Source organism: Narcine bancroftii, chromosome 7 (genome assembly GCF_036971445.1).
Source record: "Narcine bancroftii isolate sNarBan1 chromosome 7, sNarBan1.hap1, whole genome shotgun sequence".
Classification (NCBI taxonomy): domain Eukaryota; kingdom Metazoa; phylum Chordata; class Chondrichthyes; order Torpediniformes; family Narcinidae; genus Narcine; species Narcine bancroftii.
The window spans coordinates 56,648,513-56,665,555 of record NC_091475.1 but is presented as its reverse complement, the minus strand read 5'-3'; the positions used below and the strand labels follow the sequence as shown (position 1 = coordinate 56,665,555).

Below are 17,043 nucleotides of genomic sequence, written 5' to 3'. Positions count from 1 at the left end.
GCTCATGCTGCCTAATACACCTATGTGACCAATTAGCCGACAAAGCATGTACTTTGTCACAAAGGATATTGGGCTAATCAGTTGACAGTACACCTTTTTTTAAATCCATGGCAGTTTTAACATTTTGATATGAACTGGCAGAACATTGTTAGTGTAAAAATAAACTCTCTCTCTTTGCCTCAACACCTTGAGTTGACATTCACTTCTCTGATAAAAGACTTTTAGTTTAATAGCCATTGATTAATTTGTCATTTTATGACCATTAAGCCAAGGTTTGTCAAATAGGCCATTTGTGAGCTAAATGCCGCTGCTGCACGTACATCTGCTGCACACAGTGATCATCTTTTTAAAAATTTTCAATTTAGCGATACAGCACGGTTTCAGACACTCGTGACTCACGAGCCTGCGCCACCCAAATGCACCCAATTAACCTACAAACCCTGTCGTCTTTGGAACATGGGAAGTAACTGGAGCACCAGAAGGAAGCCCATGCCTGCATGGGGAGAATCTACAAACACCTTACCAATGGCGCTGGATTCAGACTGGGTCACTGGTGCTGTAATAGCATGGCGCTCACCGTGCCTCCGTCTGGTTCATGACCACCCTCTTGTGATCTTATACTTTCATAAGATGTGAACCAGAGTAGAGGAGGGTGGGATAAGTGTCGCATCCTCTAAGCGTCCAGTGCATGATGGCCTCTGATCTCGGGTAATCTGGCGTGTGCTGGGTGGAGCACTGCAGTGCCATAACTTCAGAAGGTTGCAGGCAGACTGCATTGTGTATACACAGTTATTCCTTGATTCGCAAACATTTGATTTACATCTTGTTGCTAAGTCACCAGTGATCCTTTGTGGTACACAGCTTTAATTTGGAAATCTGCATTTTGTTACAACGTCACTGCTCTCCTCCCATGTGCCAACACACCTGTGAGGCATTTTGGTCAGACTTATAGATTGGTGGAATTTTTGTTCAACAGTGTTTCAGCACTGTTGTAAATTGAGGAGTGGTGGAATATATCTGAATGGTACATTTAGAAAGCTGGTTCATAATATGTGGCATGGCTCATCATGCACGGTTGTATTTAAACAACCCCAGTTTTGTTGAGTGTTGTCCTTAACAGGTGATGATCTGTTGATAGTATTGCCTCTGCCTACTTGATGATGGAAGGAGCAAAACAAAGAAATGGGTGCAGGGCTGGTGCAGTCATTAAATTACTGCACTCACAATCTAGAGACATGACCAACGTCTCACTTCGAGAGATGTAGAATCTAAATTCAGCTAATGATCTTGAATTGGAAAAATAAACTGGTAATGAGTAATAGGCCATCTTGTTCAGTCATCTCCTCTGAGAGAAAATCTCCCATTCTTGGCCTCCCTGGTGTATATGTTACTCCCTGCAAACATCTGGGATCAAAGTTCCTCACATTGGTTCACCAACTGCATACAAAGGGTCTATTTGGAGAATCATATGTTCCATACCACTTTTCCATTGCAATCCTGTTCCATCTACAGGACAGAAATTACCCGGGGGGGGGGTGGGGTGGGGGTGGATTTTGCCCAGGGAGGCTTAATATCAATATGAAGTCTTGTGGCACAAGGTCAAACGTGGCCAAGGAAAGTTCCTCTTTACCACACTTCTCTGACAGTTTTTACAAAGCCTGAGGCCTTCTCTCCAAAGGTCAAGGGCAGCAGGAGCATGGAAATCCCAACACGTTTTCCTTCTTCCTGATTTGGATATCTGATAGAGTCACGGAGATTTACTGCATGGAAACACATCCCTCAGCCCAGTTTGTCCAAACTGACCAAGCTGTGGACAAATCTATCCCATTATTTTTCATTATTGCAAGTCGTCTCAGGGGCATTTTTGGGATGCACACCCGATCCCCAAAAATGTTCCATTAAAAAAAAAATCCATCAGAGTCAGATTTGGAATGATGCTGCTTGAAGGAGTGGAGCTCAGTGATATGGTCTCAAGGAAATAGACAGTGAGGGAACCCAAGAATGTAGTAGGTATGACGAGTATGCAGTGATTGCCCTCCCCTCCCTCTCGTTAAGAAAGACTGAGACTGTCATTGAGATATTGGGAGAAAGCAATGATGCACCAGGACCAGCAGGGGTGGGCTTTGGTGAATGTCCATCTACCAGGGGTTGTGTGGCTTGTGCTGAAAGGCTTGTTGGGTTGAAAGGCCTGTGCCATGCTGCATGATTCTGCGTTCAATCAAGAATATTTTGTTTCTAGCTCTATCCATGTTTGCTTATGCAAGCACAAAGAGATAGATCCAACCAACACTCAAGGGGTGAATAAACATGGTTGGCTTGTGATCTACCTAGGAAACATTTTTTGGCCGCATGGTTAGTGTAGCAGTTAGTGCAGCCCTCTTTCAGCACCCGGCTTCAAATCTACTGCTTTCTGTAAGGAGTTTGCACGTTTTTCCTATGTCTGTGGGTGCTCTGGCTTCTTGCCTTTCAAATAATATTCTGGGGTTGTAGTTTAATTGGGGTGTTTGGGGTAGCACAGGCTCATGGGCCAGAAGGGCCTTGTTAGCGTGTTATATGCACGAACAGCACAAGCTTATACAATGCAGATTTTGCTCACCATTCGCAAGATTTAAGTGTTTTCATCAAGCTATAGGTAAGGAGAAGAAACTAGTTTAAAACCAGGATGGGGAGAAAAAAAAAGGTTTGGCAGTCACTGAATAATGAAAAAAATCACCGTCTTAGATGCTAATCATATCTTGTTGCAGAGAGAACAACTTTAAATTTCCACCACAACAAAAGCATCTAAATGTTCTCCTGATTAGAATTAAAAATAACTAGATGACTGCATAAAAAGAGTTTCATCTTCTAATTACCGTTTTTTTTAAAGCTGGATTTCATTATTTCCTGGGCTAGTTCTTGCTTCAGGATTCCATGCTTTGATGAAGACCACTGCAGAATTTTGGATTCAGATAACAAAATTCTGGTAATTTGTCAGGAGGAAGAGGGGAGACGCTTCCCCTTGGATGAGGGGGTTCTTGAGCCAGGGTTATGATCTCAAAACGTGTATTTTATCATGTATTTGCACACAGATAGATTTGGTCAGCCCTCTGCAGGCTTTAGCCACTTTATTAGGGCAAACTGGTTGGTCACCACCATAATATACATTGGTGACATGGATTATTGGGAGAAAATAATTTGAATTTTATAACTGGGTCATATTTTAAAATTTTTAGTTCCTATTGATTAAACCCAGAAGGATTCAAGCCCTATCGGTTTGAATATTGAGAGTGTGCACGGTGAAATTTGCAGCAAGCCTCTCCTCAGAGGGATGGAAGAATGTGAGATGGCTTTGTCATGGATTTTGCACCATTGTTGGAGAGTTAATAAAAGAATGTGTTGCACTGCTCTTCCTCGAGGCCTAGTGCTTCCGAGGTCAGTTTTGTGGCATTTTGTAAAGAAATCGTATTATTTCCACATTCTCTATGCCGTTAAAATCTAGTGCAGTACAGGCCCTTCAGCCCACATTGTTGTGCCAACCTAATAACCAACTCTGTGCATTTTTCATGTCCCTTTCTAATAGTCTCTGAAAAGATCCAATTGCACCTGCTCCATCACTGTTGCCGGCTGCACATTCCATGCACCATCACCACTTGCCTCGTACAGCTCCCTGGTATTTGATCCAAAACACCTGAAAAACTATGCCCCCTTGTGTTAGCCATTTCAGCCCGGGTGGGGGGGGTGGAGGCTTCTGGCCATCAACACAATCAATGCCTTTCATGATCTTGTGCACCTCTGTCAGGTCACCCCTCATTCTCTGTCGCTCCAAGGAGAAAGAAACAAGATCATGTGCATGAAGAAAAGGTGTGGATCACTGGTAAATTTTGATTGCAGACTTTTTTTCCCTGCTCTTATTGCATGGGCAACAAGCGCATGATATAGTATAGTCATGTTGCTGTATCGGAGTATGTTTAGCATATTATGTCAAGAATTGAATGTTTTGAGAATGTGATATGTTGGTTTGTGGCACTTATTTATAAATTAATCAAAATATTTCAATTACAGCCATTAAGGGTGAATTATGCCCAGAATGTATGGAATGTCTCAGGGCTCAGAATAAAATGAGGAAAGCATTGCTAACAAAGCAATTGCTGTCAAATAAAACACCAGTTTTAAACCTGAAATGGAAAATATATTGGGAATTCCCCAAGTTCCACTCAAACCACATTATCTATTTAGAAAAGGTTCTTAATTTATGGTTTTTCTAATCAGCCAACACTTGGAATGAGGAGTTCATTATTGCTTTTAAGCAGTTATAGTCCAATAATACTTACATCTCAGCCAATTAGTCTGAAGGGAAATGACTTTGGCATTTTGTAATAAGTGTTGAATCACAGCATAGATTTGCCGATTAAACTCTTCACTGATGTGTTTGACATGAGAGTGAAATATTGTTTCCAATGCAGTAGTACTTCACAGATCTCGCATATTTTTTTCAAAAAAAAAGCTAACTTGACTTGAGGTTGGGAAATAGCAATGGCAAACTGCACAAAGAGTTAAAAGGAGGTTGAGAAATATAAAGGCATTATTTAATCGGTGCTCCACAGCTCTTCAATTAATATGAATTAAATATGAATTGTGTTATATTATCCACTCTGTGTCTGTGGCATGTTAATAGGCTATCCACTATTTTCTAAACATGAGTAGGCCTCCTCGAAATGCCGACAACAGGGGACTGAATAATCACCCCCGAATAATCACAGTCCAATCATTTTGTTGGCTCCGTTTCTGTTTTGCATAAGAACCCAACAGTTTGCAGATTTATATTTGGATTGTTTGTGCAGTTGGTTTTTTTTTGTCTTTACCGTTCATTGGGCAACCAGCTTGTCTAAGCTGTAACTTATCAGTGATTACCTTTTATGAAGATTTTAAGGAAAATTCATTGTTCAGACGGACTTGAAAGAAATGCTAATTTTTCAGTCCTTTCACTTTCCGATACCTATTTCTGTCGGTTTAAAATGTATGCATTTCAATATAAAATGACTGCTATCATGGGTAGTCCTGTGTTTTTAAACCATGAAATGAAGAGCTAATGGAAATAGATTTTGGAGACGGATGCAATTTCTAAATTGCAGCAATGATGAGAAGTGAAGCAGGACAAATTTATAATAATAAAAAGACACTTTCAGGTAATTGTATTCATTGTTCAAAATATTTGTTTCTTAAATGTCACTTTTAATTGGAGTTTGTGTCCCTCCTTTCCATCTCTCCATTCACCATAAGTGGATTCTGTTGAAGCTGTCCTGTCAAGGCCATTGTACCTTGTGTGGGCAGGGAGGTGGAGCCAGTCCTGTTCTTACACCCACACCATTGCCATGACTGATCATGACTTTGACATTGTTACTACTCAGATCTCTGATTGAAAATAGACAATACGAATAGGGTTATTTTTAAATGAATCTGGGCTGCAAACCTGGGCTTTGTTTAAAAAAAAAACTCAAGCAGGATTTGAATCCAGCACTGCCTGTGAGGAGTTTGTACATTCTCATGTCTGCGTGGGTTTCCTCCGGGTGCCCTGGTGTCCTCGCACATTCTAAGGGTGAGTCGATGCTGTGTTCAGAATAGGTTTAACAGGTTCAAAGAGAATCAAGGCCGGACACAAGCTATCAACAAACAGTGGGCTTACGCATAGGGGAATTCACAAAAGGGCTCACCCCTGAATAATACACAAATAACTACACATCCGGTGCAAATAAATTGCTGCTCAACATTCTGAACTCCTGATTGGGAAATCAAGGGTTAAACACATAGGACCCACCACCCCTCTTTAACTCTAGCAATCGCAGCCCACTAATAAACAGTAAATTAGTTACAACTAACAAGTATATCAAATTAACCTGCTCTCCAACATCGTCCATGACTCTGAATCTGAGGCACACCCATTGCAGTCAGCCCTCCGGAGCTGTCTGGAGTTCAGTGATGGACTCCATGCAGCAACGAAAGCAGAGAGACCGGAGAAAGTCCATGTGCTTATCTTTTCAATGCAAGGTCTGTCCACGTGACTTGGGAGGACCAGTTGCCTTTGGTGCAGCACTGTTGGCGTGGCGGTTAGTGCAACACCTTTACAGCGCCAGCGATTGGGACTGGGGTTCAAATCCTGGAAGGAGTTTGTACACTCTCCCCGTGTCTGCGTGGGTTTTCCCTGGGGGCTCCATTTTCCTTCCATCGTTCGAAAAGAGAGTGGGAGTGTGGAACAAGCTATCATCTGATGATGGAAAATGTAGGCTCACTCTTAAGTTTTAAGAATAAACTGGATAGATACATAGATGGGTGAGGTCTGGAGGATTATGGACTGGGTGCAGGTAGATGGGACTAGTGGATGATATTTTGGCATGTACTAGAAGGGCTGAATGGCCTGTATTATGTGTTGTAGTGTTCTATGGTACCAGGGGTGTAGGTTAATTGGATGTAAATTGGGTGGCATGGACTTGTGGACCAAAATGGTCTGTTACCATGCTGTATTTCTAAAACAAATCGCTTATCAGCCTCGCCTGTGGGCAGATCTAACCATTGGCACCTGGAGGACCAATCACCCACCAGCTGCAAGAACAATCACACAGCAGCTTCACAGGTGGACAGATGTAACTCTTAATTAGCAGGTGTGGTGACTTCCAAGGGTTAGAAATTGTGTGGATTGTGGAAGGACATGTGACCTCTCCATCTGGAACCTGGTCAGAAAGTGGATTGTATTGGGTCATGTGACCTCTCTGGCTGGACCCTAATCGGATGTCACCTCACCTGCCCCTCAAGGGTTAGATCTACCCACAGGAGAGGTTGATGTGTGATGGGCCGTGCATTGAAAAAAGCAGTACGTGGAGTTTCTCTGGTCTCTCTTGCTGTTGCATTGAGACCATCATTGAACTCCAGGCAGCTCTGGAGAGCCGACTGGAATGGGCTTGTCTTGGATTCCAAGCCACTGGCAATGCTGGAGTCCAGATTCATTGAATATGCTTGTTAGTCATAATTAATTTACTGTTCATAATTGTTCTGTGATTGCTAGAGATAGAGAGGGAGTGTGAGCCCTTTTGTGAGATTCTCTGTGCATAAATAAAATCCACTGCTTGTGGAAAATGCGTGTCCAGCTTTGATTCTCTTTGACCCCATGAACCTATTCTGAACACAACAGTAAGTTCATTAGTCACATGGTGTATTGAGCAGTGCGGGCCAGAAGGGCTGTTACTGCTGTTCTGTATCTCTAAATTTGTTTTTAATAATTGATTTTAAAAGTTGATTTTTATGCACCTGACATTTATTACTCCAATTTAACATTGTTCATCAAGCTTACTTCTCCAAAGTTAATTTGTTAAATTTTATTCTAATTTCTCGTCAAAGAGTGATAGAGGTAAGACTGAAGAAGGTACATTACTTCTTAGATTTTGGTCACGCTCCTCGCTTTCCAATTACTGGGAAGGTATCTTCTGACCCTTTTCTTTAGTTCTTCATGTTAATTTGGCTCCTCATCCCTTTCTTGCCCTGTTTGGAGTAAGTAAGTCAGCTGGTTTTAAATGTGTCGGGGCTACAATCCCATGGAGTTGCCTTGGCTCTTCTTATTGCCAGCAGAGCTGTACTTATGAGATGGAAGGAAGCTGTCTCTCCCACACAGACTCAATGGTTCTCTGATGTGATGGCATGCTGGACTCTGGAAAAAAATTAGATGCTTTACTGATGAAATGAATCTTAACTTTCTAAATTTCCTTTCCTTAATTATTTTCAGAATTTATAAGATTATTGGATCCCATTTTACAGTTTGGTTGTTCTTTCTTTCATACATGAATGGAACAGATATGTTTCACCATAATTTCACAAGGGAAGGGTCAGATTATTAGAATAGTTTTTGTTTTATGTACATTTTGGGGTTTTTTTGCCTTTCATAGGTTGTTTACATCTATTTCTTAATATACAGTTACTTTGTTGGATATATACATATATATTTTGTATCCACTCACTTATTTCTATATAAAATAAAAAGATTGGAAAGTGAGAAAAAGTTGATTTTAGCTCCCATGGCATTTTTTTCCTTTTCAATTTGGGTTTCTTTGAATCTTTGACTGGAAATGGCTCTTTAGCCTTCCCACATAACGCAGATGGTTGAAGGCATGGATCTGGCTCTCTTTTGGCACCGTGTTCAATTCTTAACCCCCCCACCCCCCCCACACCCAGCCCCCAACTGATGACCTCTGCATTAAGCGTTCTTTCTCCACCATGACATATTGGTCATGTTTAACTCCGTCACCTTCTTTGCATCTACATGTGCACTTTCTAGCATTGCTCAGGGGGTGCAACTGTGATTTGCTTCTTGCTTTCTACCCCTACCTGCTCCCCTCTCCCTTTTCCCAGCCCATTAGTTTTATGGCTGTGGTGCTTTTCTTGCTAAACATCATGAGGACCAGATCTTGATCTTCCTACTCTTTATTGCTTGGGATTGAGGCATATTACCTTTTGAGCGAAGTGTCTTTTTAATTTTTAAATTTTGCTTTGAAAATCAAAAAGGAGAGAGAAGCCGACATTTAAAAGGTGAAATAAAGACAGAATGCGAGAAATACTCAGCATCTGTGGAAAGAGAAACAAGAATCTCAAATAGAAGCCCCTTTGCCATTTTGACTTTGTGGAGTTTGCAGTAGAGAAGTTATAAAATTGGACAAATTATTGATGCAGTTGGAATCTAACCATGGGAATGAGTTGTGTTATGGAGTGGCATAGTCCAGAGTATTGGAAATTGTGATGCTCTGAATTGTTTTCATTCATACGGGTGATTTACTGGACGTGATAACAATTCTTCACAAAAGATTGTTGAAACAAATGCAGAATTTTTAAAAATATGCACAAATTGATAGAATTCATTTCATTACGCTTGCACTTTGGGAATACTGCTTTCATTAAAACTGTTAAATTACCAGTACATAATTTTTGCAAATTCGAATGCATTCAAATGTGGACGTGTTGCTCCCTCAAGTTGCAAACGGTAAAATAAAGCTTGAGACTGTCACTAATTGAGGCTCTCGCACTCGGTTGTTGATGGCTTCCTGAGTGAGACAAGAGGGTTGTTAATGAAGAATGAATGAGGTAGCTGGCCTTGACGTGAGCCTCGACAAGAGAAAGGTCTTTCAGACTGAGGGATGATCAGGCCGTTACTTTTCAGTCAAGAATCAAAAATGAGGAGGCATTATGTTAAAGTAAGGGGTTGGACGAAGGAGAAAATTCTTCATGCACAGCGGTTGTAAATCACGTCAGAGGGTTGTGGATTGTATCGTCAGAGTCTGAGATGGGTGGGTGTTTCAATAGTTACAGAAATGGGGATGACATGGTGATTGGATGGGTACAAGCAAGGTATGATGCATGATACAATTTGGTACAGGCTTGAGATCATGGGGCTTATTCCTGTGTCCACATCTTTTATGGAACAATGTTTTTATTTAGAGTTAATGTGATGGTTAGCCAATATTTGCCAGCTGTTTATCTGCATCTTTTATTTTCAGATTCTCGTACACACCAAAGAGATGGTCCAGAGGGTAAGTGAGCTCGGTGCAGGTTGGTGTATAAAACGGTGTGAAGCTGCAAAGTCATCAGCATCAACTTCATTCATATTCAAGAGTATAATCAGGGATAGGTTATTTGTGTTAATTAAAGAAATGTTTTTCATATGTTGGGTGTGATAAATTGTGTTGTTCCTCACATGTGTGAACCTTGTGAAGCGAAGCACTTCTCCCTCAGGAGTTGGCTCCTTTGAGTGCCTTGTGCTAATGCAGTGTTTACCACTTTGCTTTTGCATGCCATTAGCATCAATTTTGCAATGGTTTTAATTGTTGGTTTATTTTGAGTAACCAAATATTAAGCCTATCTTCGATGTGCTCTCCTGTCCCAATAGCAGAATTTGAGGGTCGGGTGGGTCATTGTCTCTGTTTTCAGAAGGTGTTGCCCTCTCCGTGTCGTGTTGAGTGGAGAAGTAAAATGTGGCTCGTTTAACTACTGTTTCTTTAGGGCTGTAAATTGTCCCAATTAAAATCAACATTGAAGAACCTTTCCCAAACATTAAATTTTGTTGTTTGATTTTGTAATAATGTTCTCACAATTACATTGTTGCTCTTCTATTTCTTGGAAATTAAGTTGCTAAACAAAGTGATTTGGGAATGACAGGGTTGTGACGAACAGGAGCAAAGATCACAAATGATGATTTGTTTCATCTTAAAATATTATAATTAACTGTGGAGGAGTAGAGATTCCTGAACAGACCTTTCTTGTAATGAAAAAGGACAGAAATTCTCACTCATGGGTCATGTAAATTTGCGCAATAAAAGGTCTGAGCTGTGTCATGCTTGCCATTTCCAGGAAGTGCTCTGCTTCCAAATTTATTCACTCAACTGTCAACTTCTTTACCAACGGGATTTGCTTAATGGCCATAGACAACCATAAACTGTACAATTTAATTTTTTTTTAAAACCCCATGTAACCTACCAAAGTTTTTGTTTTAAATAGGCTGGGCAGCCAAAACAGATCACTACAACACATCAATACAAGCTATTTATCTGGTCCTTAACAATAAAAAAAAACAGAAATCCAAAACAGTCTGGAAGGTAAAGTCAAAATACGAATTAACTTGGATGAAAATAGTTTATAAAAGGATGCCAAGTCTCTTCAAACTTAACGGAGGTATCAGAAGTTCAACTTCTAATTTTTTTTAAACTTAAACATGACATAACTTGAGAGAACCATTGCATCAAAGTAGGTGAATTAGGATCTTTCCATTTAAATAGAGTGGCTCTTCTGGCCAACAGTGTAGTCAAGGCTACAACCCGACGTGCAGAAGTGGGAACTCGACCCACCTCTGGGATTATAATCCAAAAATAGCAGTCAATGGATTAGGTTACAGTCTAATGCCCAATATAATTGACAAAGTCTTGAAAATATCTGTCCAATACAGAGCAAGACCAAAACGTGCATTAGTGTGACCACTTGTGATTTATATCTATTGCACGTAGGACTAATATTAGAAAGGATGGGGGCCAATTTATCTTTCGACGTATGAACCCAATGTACTGCTTTAAACTGAATCAAAGCATGTTGGGCACATAATAAAAAGGTATTAACCATTCCAAAAATCTTTTCCCAAAGTTCCTCAGGAAGAAGTGACTGAAGTTCCACTTTGCAAGCTCTTCTAATTTTATCATTAGAGAGTAATTGCAATTTTAATATTACCTATCAAGACAATTTAATTTTGCCGAGGTGTCCAATTGATAGTCTTGCCTGTGATAAAATAAAAGTGATTGAGGGCCTGGAAGTTAATTCAGCTCAACCCATATCTTTATTTCAGAAGAGACCCCTCGATTGCTGGTAGTTAAGCCTGTGAGAATAACCAACCAGTCTTTGTTGGGACAACCTATTGTTCAGTTTATGTGACTCACTTGGAGTCAACAGTGTAGGAGCTAGATGTGACTGACTGTACAATATCAAACAGACTGAATTTTTCTGGATTTGTTCTGTATAAAGTCCTTGGATCCATGTGTGTCAATAAAACAATTCTCTGCATCCATATTGCATGGATAAGCACATTTGTATTGGATGTGAAATGATTATATTTCCATTCATGCTTTCAGGCAAATCAGATGAATGTGTGCAGTGCATAAATTTTGTGATTATACATTGCTCATAAAAATAAGTATTCAATCATTTGCCCCATATTTTACAATGCCAACAGACTACTTCAGCACACCGTTGAATGTAAAAATAGTAGCTAATTCCATATGTTGGATGCAGATGGATATACACTCAGGCGTTAGAGAGTTCCCTAATTTGAAAAATAAATTTTGACACAATAGTTTAAACACAAGCACGTCTGTAAAGTTCATCATTTGCCCAACACGAATGCAGTGGAAAACGAAGGACGAGAGTGCTGGGATTCATCGTAGAATATTTCTATCTTTGTTAGCCACAGGTGAGGTACCAGTAGATTGGAGGACAGGTAATGTTGTTCCCTTGCTCAAAAAGGCAACGGAGATAAGCCGAGAGATTACAGGTCATTGTGCTTTACATCCATAGCAAAGAAAATTATTGGAAATAATTTCTAAGGCACAGGATTTGTGTTCAATTGGAAAGGCAGGGACTGATTAGGAACGGTCAACATGGTTTTGCGAAAGGAAAATTCTGTCTCACAACTTTGATTCAATATTTGGAGAAGGTAATTAAGAAAACGGATGAAGGCAGCAAGGTGAACTTGATTTACATGGACTTTAGCGAGGCTTTACGCCAAATTCTATGAGTTAGATTGATCCAGATGGCAAGGATGTATGGGATCCAGAATATGCTGGGAAATGGAATCCAAAATTGTCTTGGTGATGGGTGGCAGAGGGAAATAGTAGAGAGGTCACTTTTTGTCTGTAAATTTAACCAGTGGTTTACCACTGGGACCTTTGTTGATCAACCTTCTCATCCAAATAATTTATTTTTATGGTAATGGACTAATTAAGGGCCCAGGCCTGAAATGTCGGTGAGCCTTCACTTCCTACGGATGCTGCATGTTCTGATGAGTTTTTCTAGCAGGTTTGTGCATTGGTGAACTGATTGCAGAGTTTGCTGATGACCCTAAATTGGTGGAGTAACAGAGAGCAAAGGAGGTGGTGGGATAGAGGTTAGCTCGAAGGTTTGATGATGGAATTTAATGCAGGTAAATGTGAGACATTTATGGACATCAAATACAAGCAAATTGCAGGGACCACAGGAGCGTTAATGTATAGAAGGTTCAAGTTCATTGCTCCCTGAAATTAGTGACACAGGTAGACCGGGCAATGGAGAGGAATTTGGCTGCTCACTTTTATAGGCCCAGGTAGTGAGTATAAAAGTTAGGGTGTCATGTTGTGGCCGTGTAAAATATTGGTTAGGCTATACTTGGAGCATCATGCACAGTTCTCATTGTCAATTTTTAGCATGAGAAAGAGTGCAGAAGAGGTTCGTCAGGATGTGCTCTGAAATAATCAACTCTCAAAGGAGATCTGAGATCACCTGGGCTTAATCTTACTGAATGTGGGAAAACTAAGGTGCGACCTTTCAGAAGTTTCTAAAATTATGGTTGATTGCTAGAGTCTCTTGGATAGGTTTAATGTGGGCTGGGAAAAATGTAAAGGGGATTGGAGGGGCAAGATTTCCTTCGCACACAATGAAATGGGGGTTATAAGTAACGAACTGCAGTGGAGTTGGTGGAGGCAGATATGGTGTTTAAAAGCAATTTGGACAGTTACTTGGTGAGAAAAGGAGTAGAGGAATATCAGCCTATTCTGAGCAAATGGATTGAGTGTAGAGAGAGTCATAAAACTTTATTGCTGCATCTTGGTACATGTGGCAATAAACTTGGAACATGGTCACCATGGCCCCCCTGTTCCTGTGCTGGACAACTTTGTGACTCTAAGATGACTTAGTTTTTTAAAACTTTGTGATTTGTGCCATAGTCCCTGATCCCTTCTTTACCAGCTTCCTTTAATGGCCATTCTGATGAGAGATCCAAATCTTCTGAAGCGCTGTTCATTGCACCCATTGAACATTTATGGAGAAGGTTAAGAACCTCTAATTGGTTGAGAAAGAATCAGATTTCACATTCAATAATTAAATTGGCAAGAGAAAATGAAAACACTGCAGCTCACAAGGCCTGGAAGCATGACCAATAAAGCCCCACATATTTATTGTCTTCTATTTCTAAAAGGACAAACCAAGTTTATGAAATTGGAAGCACAAGAGAACACAGATGCTGGAATCTGGGGCAAAATATGCAAACTCAGCCAGTTGAGCATCATCATGGGGTGAAAGGTTTTGACCAGAACATTTCTTTTGCTTCCTCTGATGCTGCTTGACCACCCCCCCACCCCCCCAGACTTTCTCCAGTAGATACAGCAGATTTTTATTTTTGCTATGAGCTTAGAAATTTTGAAAGACCAGCCCCAATGCAGTTGCCTCATTGGTGGGGTAAATATTCAATCACACCACCACGATCTGTCGGTCTTCACTGTTGTATATTCATGGGCACTAATGAGAAAGGTGAAAAGGATGTGGATTTGTATAACGACCTGATACACTGCTGTATATTGCATTTTGGAGCATGCTCACTGATGGCACGAGCACCACAATTAATTGTCAACAACAATCTCAACAGTTAACCTCCTTCAGATTTCAGACGTAGTAGCCCCTTTGTCAGAGAACATGACATCATATACAGCCCTGAGATTCTTTTTCTGCAGGTGAGGCAGAATTACCACTTATTAGTAGTGCAAACAAAAAGCTGTACCCAGTGTATACATGTAAACAAATAAGGAACTGTAAACAGATAACAAATGATACAGGGAGAATAAAAAAAATCAATGAAGTACAAATAATAAGGGACCTTAAATGAGTCCCTGATTGAGGTCGTTGTTGAGTTTGATGGTGGAGGGGGAGCAGCTGTTCCTGAACCTGGTGGTCCAAGTCTTTTGGCACCTGTACCTCTTTGCTGATGGTAGCTGCGAGAACAGAGCATGTGCTGGGTGATGTGGATCCTTGATGATTGCTGCTGCTCTCCTCCAGCAGTGTTCCCTGTAGATGTACTCCATAGCGGGGAGAGTTTTGCCTGTGAAGCCCTGGGCTGTGTCCACTACCTTTTTGGAAGGGTTTACGCTCGGCATATTGGTGCCCCCATACCAGACTGTGATGCAGTCACACTTTCCCACACACCTCTGTAGAAATTTTCCAGGGTTTCTGGTGACATACCAAACCTCCGCAAACTCCTGAGGAAGTAAAGGCGCTGACGTGCTTTCTTCACGATGCCATTGGTGTGTTGGGTCCAGGAAAGACCTTCCGAGATGGTGACTCCCAAGAACTTAAAGTTGCTCACCCTGTCCTCCTCTGACTGATTTTTCTTCCCCCCCCCACCCCCAACAAATGGCTTTCTCTTCCTGAAGTCGGTAATCAGCTCCTCAGTTTTGGTGACGATGAGTGCAGGGTTGTTGTTGGTGCACCATTCAACCAAGTTTTCAATCTCCTTCCTGTTTCCTGACTCATCCCCTTCCTTTATACAACCCACTACCGTGGTATCATTGGAAAATTTAGTAGTGCAAAAAATAGTGAAATTATAGTGTTAAAAATAGCACAATAGTGTTATTGTCATTCCGTGCCACATAGTCGGTTGCCATACAATTTAGCTGTACTCCTATTTCAAGACCACCTAAGAAGGTAAGCAGGATTTTATTTTCAATTGGATGAAATTAATTTGTGAGTCGCAAAACTATTTTGAACTGAGAGGCTAAAATCTGGATATTCTGGAATAATAGAATCTCTGCATGGCACAACTTCTTTGGTTGCTACAGCTCGCGTTTTCTTTTGCTTCAGATGAACCTTGAGGTGATTTATGGAGACACTGATTCCATCATGATAAACACCAACAGCACCAATCTGGAGGAAGTCTTCAAACTGGGAAACAAGGTGACGTACCAAACTGAAGGGTTCAAGCTTTGAAGTGACTGATCTGACTCCCAGATCAGCAATCACTGCAACTCGAGTATAAAAAGATATACCATGTGTCATGAGTACAAGATTTATCTAGAGATGAGAAGAATTCGGTCATTTTCTGAATCATTCATTTCAATTTCAGTAAATTCTACATGGAAATGAAATAGGAATAACTTTACTTAAATTTGCCTGTCCTTGTATTAAACGCTAACTCTGAAACAATTCAGTAGAGCCAGGTGACTTAATGGAAATTGTTTCTTCCCATGAGGATTTACAGTGTGCATTTACATTGTTAAATTTAGACATGCAGCATGGAGACAGGCCCTTTCAGGCCACGAGCTCATGCACCAATTAACCTGCAAGCACCATCCACTTTTTTTTGAAGGGTGGCAGGAAACCGGAGCACCCAGAGAAAACCCACAGCAGACATGGGGAAAGCGTTAAAAACTCCTTACAGACAACACCAGATTCGAACCTGGGTCGTGTATTGGGAAGGGTTGCGGCTGTCATGTGACAACACTGCCCACTACCTCGTCAGAGGACACACCAACTGCCAATCAAGGTTTGGTTCCGCCCCACCCACTAGTGCACACCTTGCTGTTGAAACCGTGTAAATTACCTGGACTGCCCTCTCCAGCCTGCCAGCACTTGTTCTTGGGCCATTGGCTGTTGTCATTAGATTAACCCTCCTGCCACTGAGCTATTGGCCTCCAGCACTATAAAGGTGCCATGTGCTCTTTATTCTCTCTCTTTGCCAGCTTGGGACCACCCTGCTTCACTCCAGGCCTAGAAATGTGGAAGGGTGCTGGAGCAACTGTTGGTAAGGTGTGCACAGTTAAAAGGGTTGGGAGCGTTTAGTGTCCCTTATAGCCTGCACTGAGTCGAGGGGTGGTGGGGCATCGTAGTGATTTTTTCCCCCCCGATCATTATATGTACCAGTCCATTGTGTGTGCGCGGGCTCTGCATCAGTTGCCATTTTCCCACACTTGCCTTCTGAAAATAAAATCCTTCCCTGCATCAAAACTCTGCTCAGTGTCCTTGCCTTAGAGACCTAGCAAACCTGTTTCCTCACTCACAACAGGTCGTTGGCACTGCAGTGTTGTTATACTCCCTGTGCTGCCCTTTCAGAAAATGCCTCCTGACTATCTGGGGCGAGCAGCCTGTGAATTCATGGCAAAACTTGTTTGGCAAATTTAGTAGTGCAAAAAATTCTTCCATGATGGAATTTGTTCTGCTTGTTAATTGTTGCCCTTCAACGAGCCCTGTAAGCCAGAGCAGACATTAATCAGAAGTTGTGATGGAAAGTTCGGACTTGCCTTCTTTAACTCCCACCTCCCTTCTCTCCACCAACAATATTGTTTTGCTGGAGTTGGTCATTGATGGAAATTTTAAAAAATACCCTGCAAAGATCTTAATAAATAAAGGAATTACATTTTTTTCTCCCTAAAACTAACAAGCTGGGAGTTCACTTTCAGTATTTTGATGAGATTTGTTGGAGATAATATAACAAACATCCTTTTGATTTTCATAGGTTTGAATCTTTAG

General features: G+C 41.1%; 1 protein-coding gene across 3 annotated transcripts in view; it reads left to right on the top strand.

Annotated features, from left to right (window-relative positions):
* pola1 (polymerase (DNA directed), alpha 1) overlaps positions 1-17,043 on the top strand; it is a 382,614-nt gene that overhangs the window by 121,707 nt on the left and 243,864 nt on the right. For all 3 annotated transcript variants that reach the window (XM_069890180.1, XM_069890179.1, XM_069890181.1), the window contains exons 27-28: positions 9,513-9,545; positions 15,379-15,471. In XM_069890180.1, coding sequence (XP_069746281.1) covers positions 9,513-9,545; positions 15,379-15,471 — 126 coding nt within the window. The remainder of the gene's footprint in view (positions 1-9,512; positions 9,546-15,378; positions 15,472-17,043) is intronic.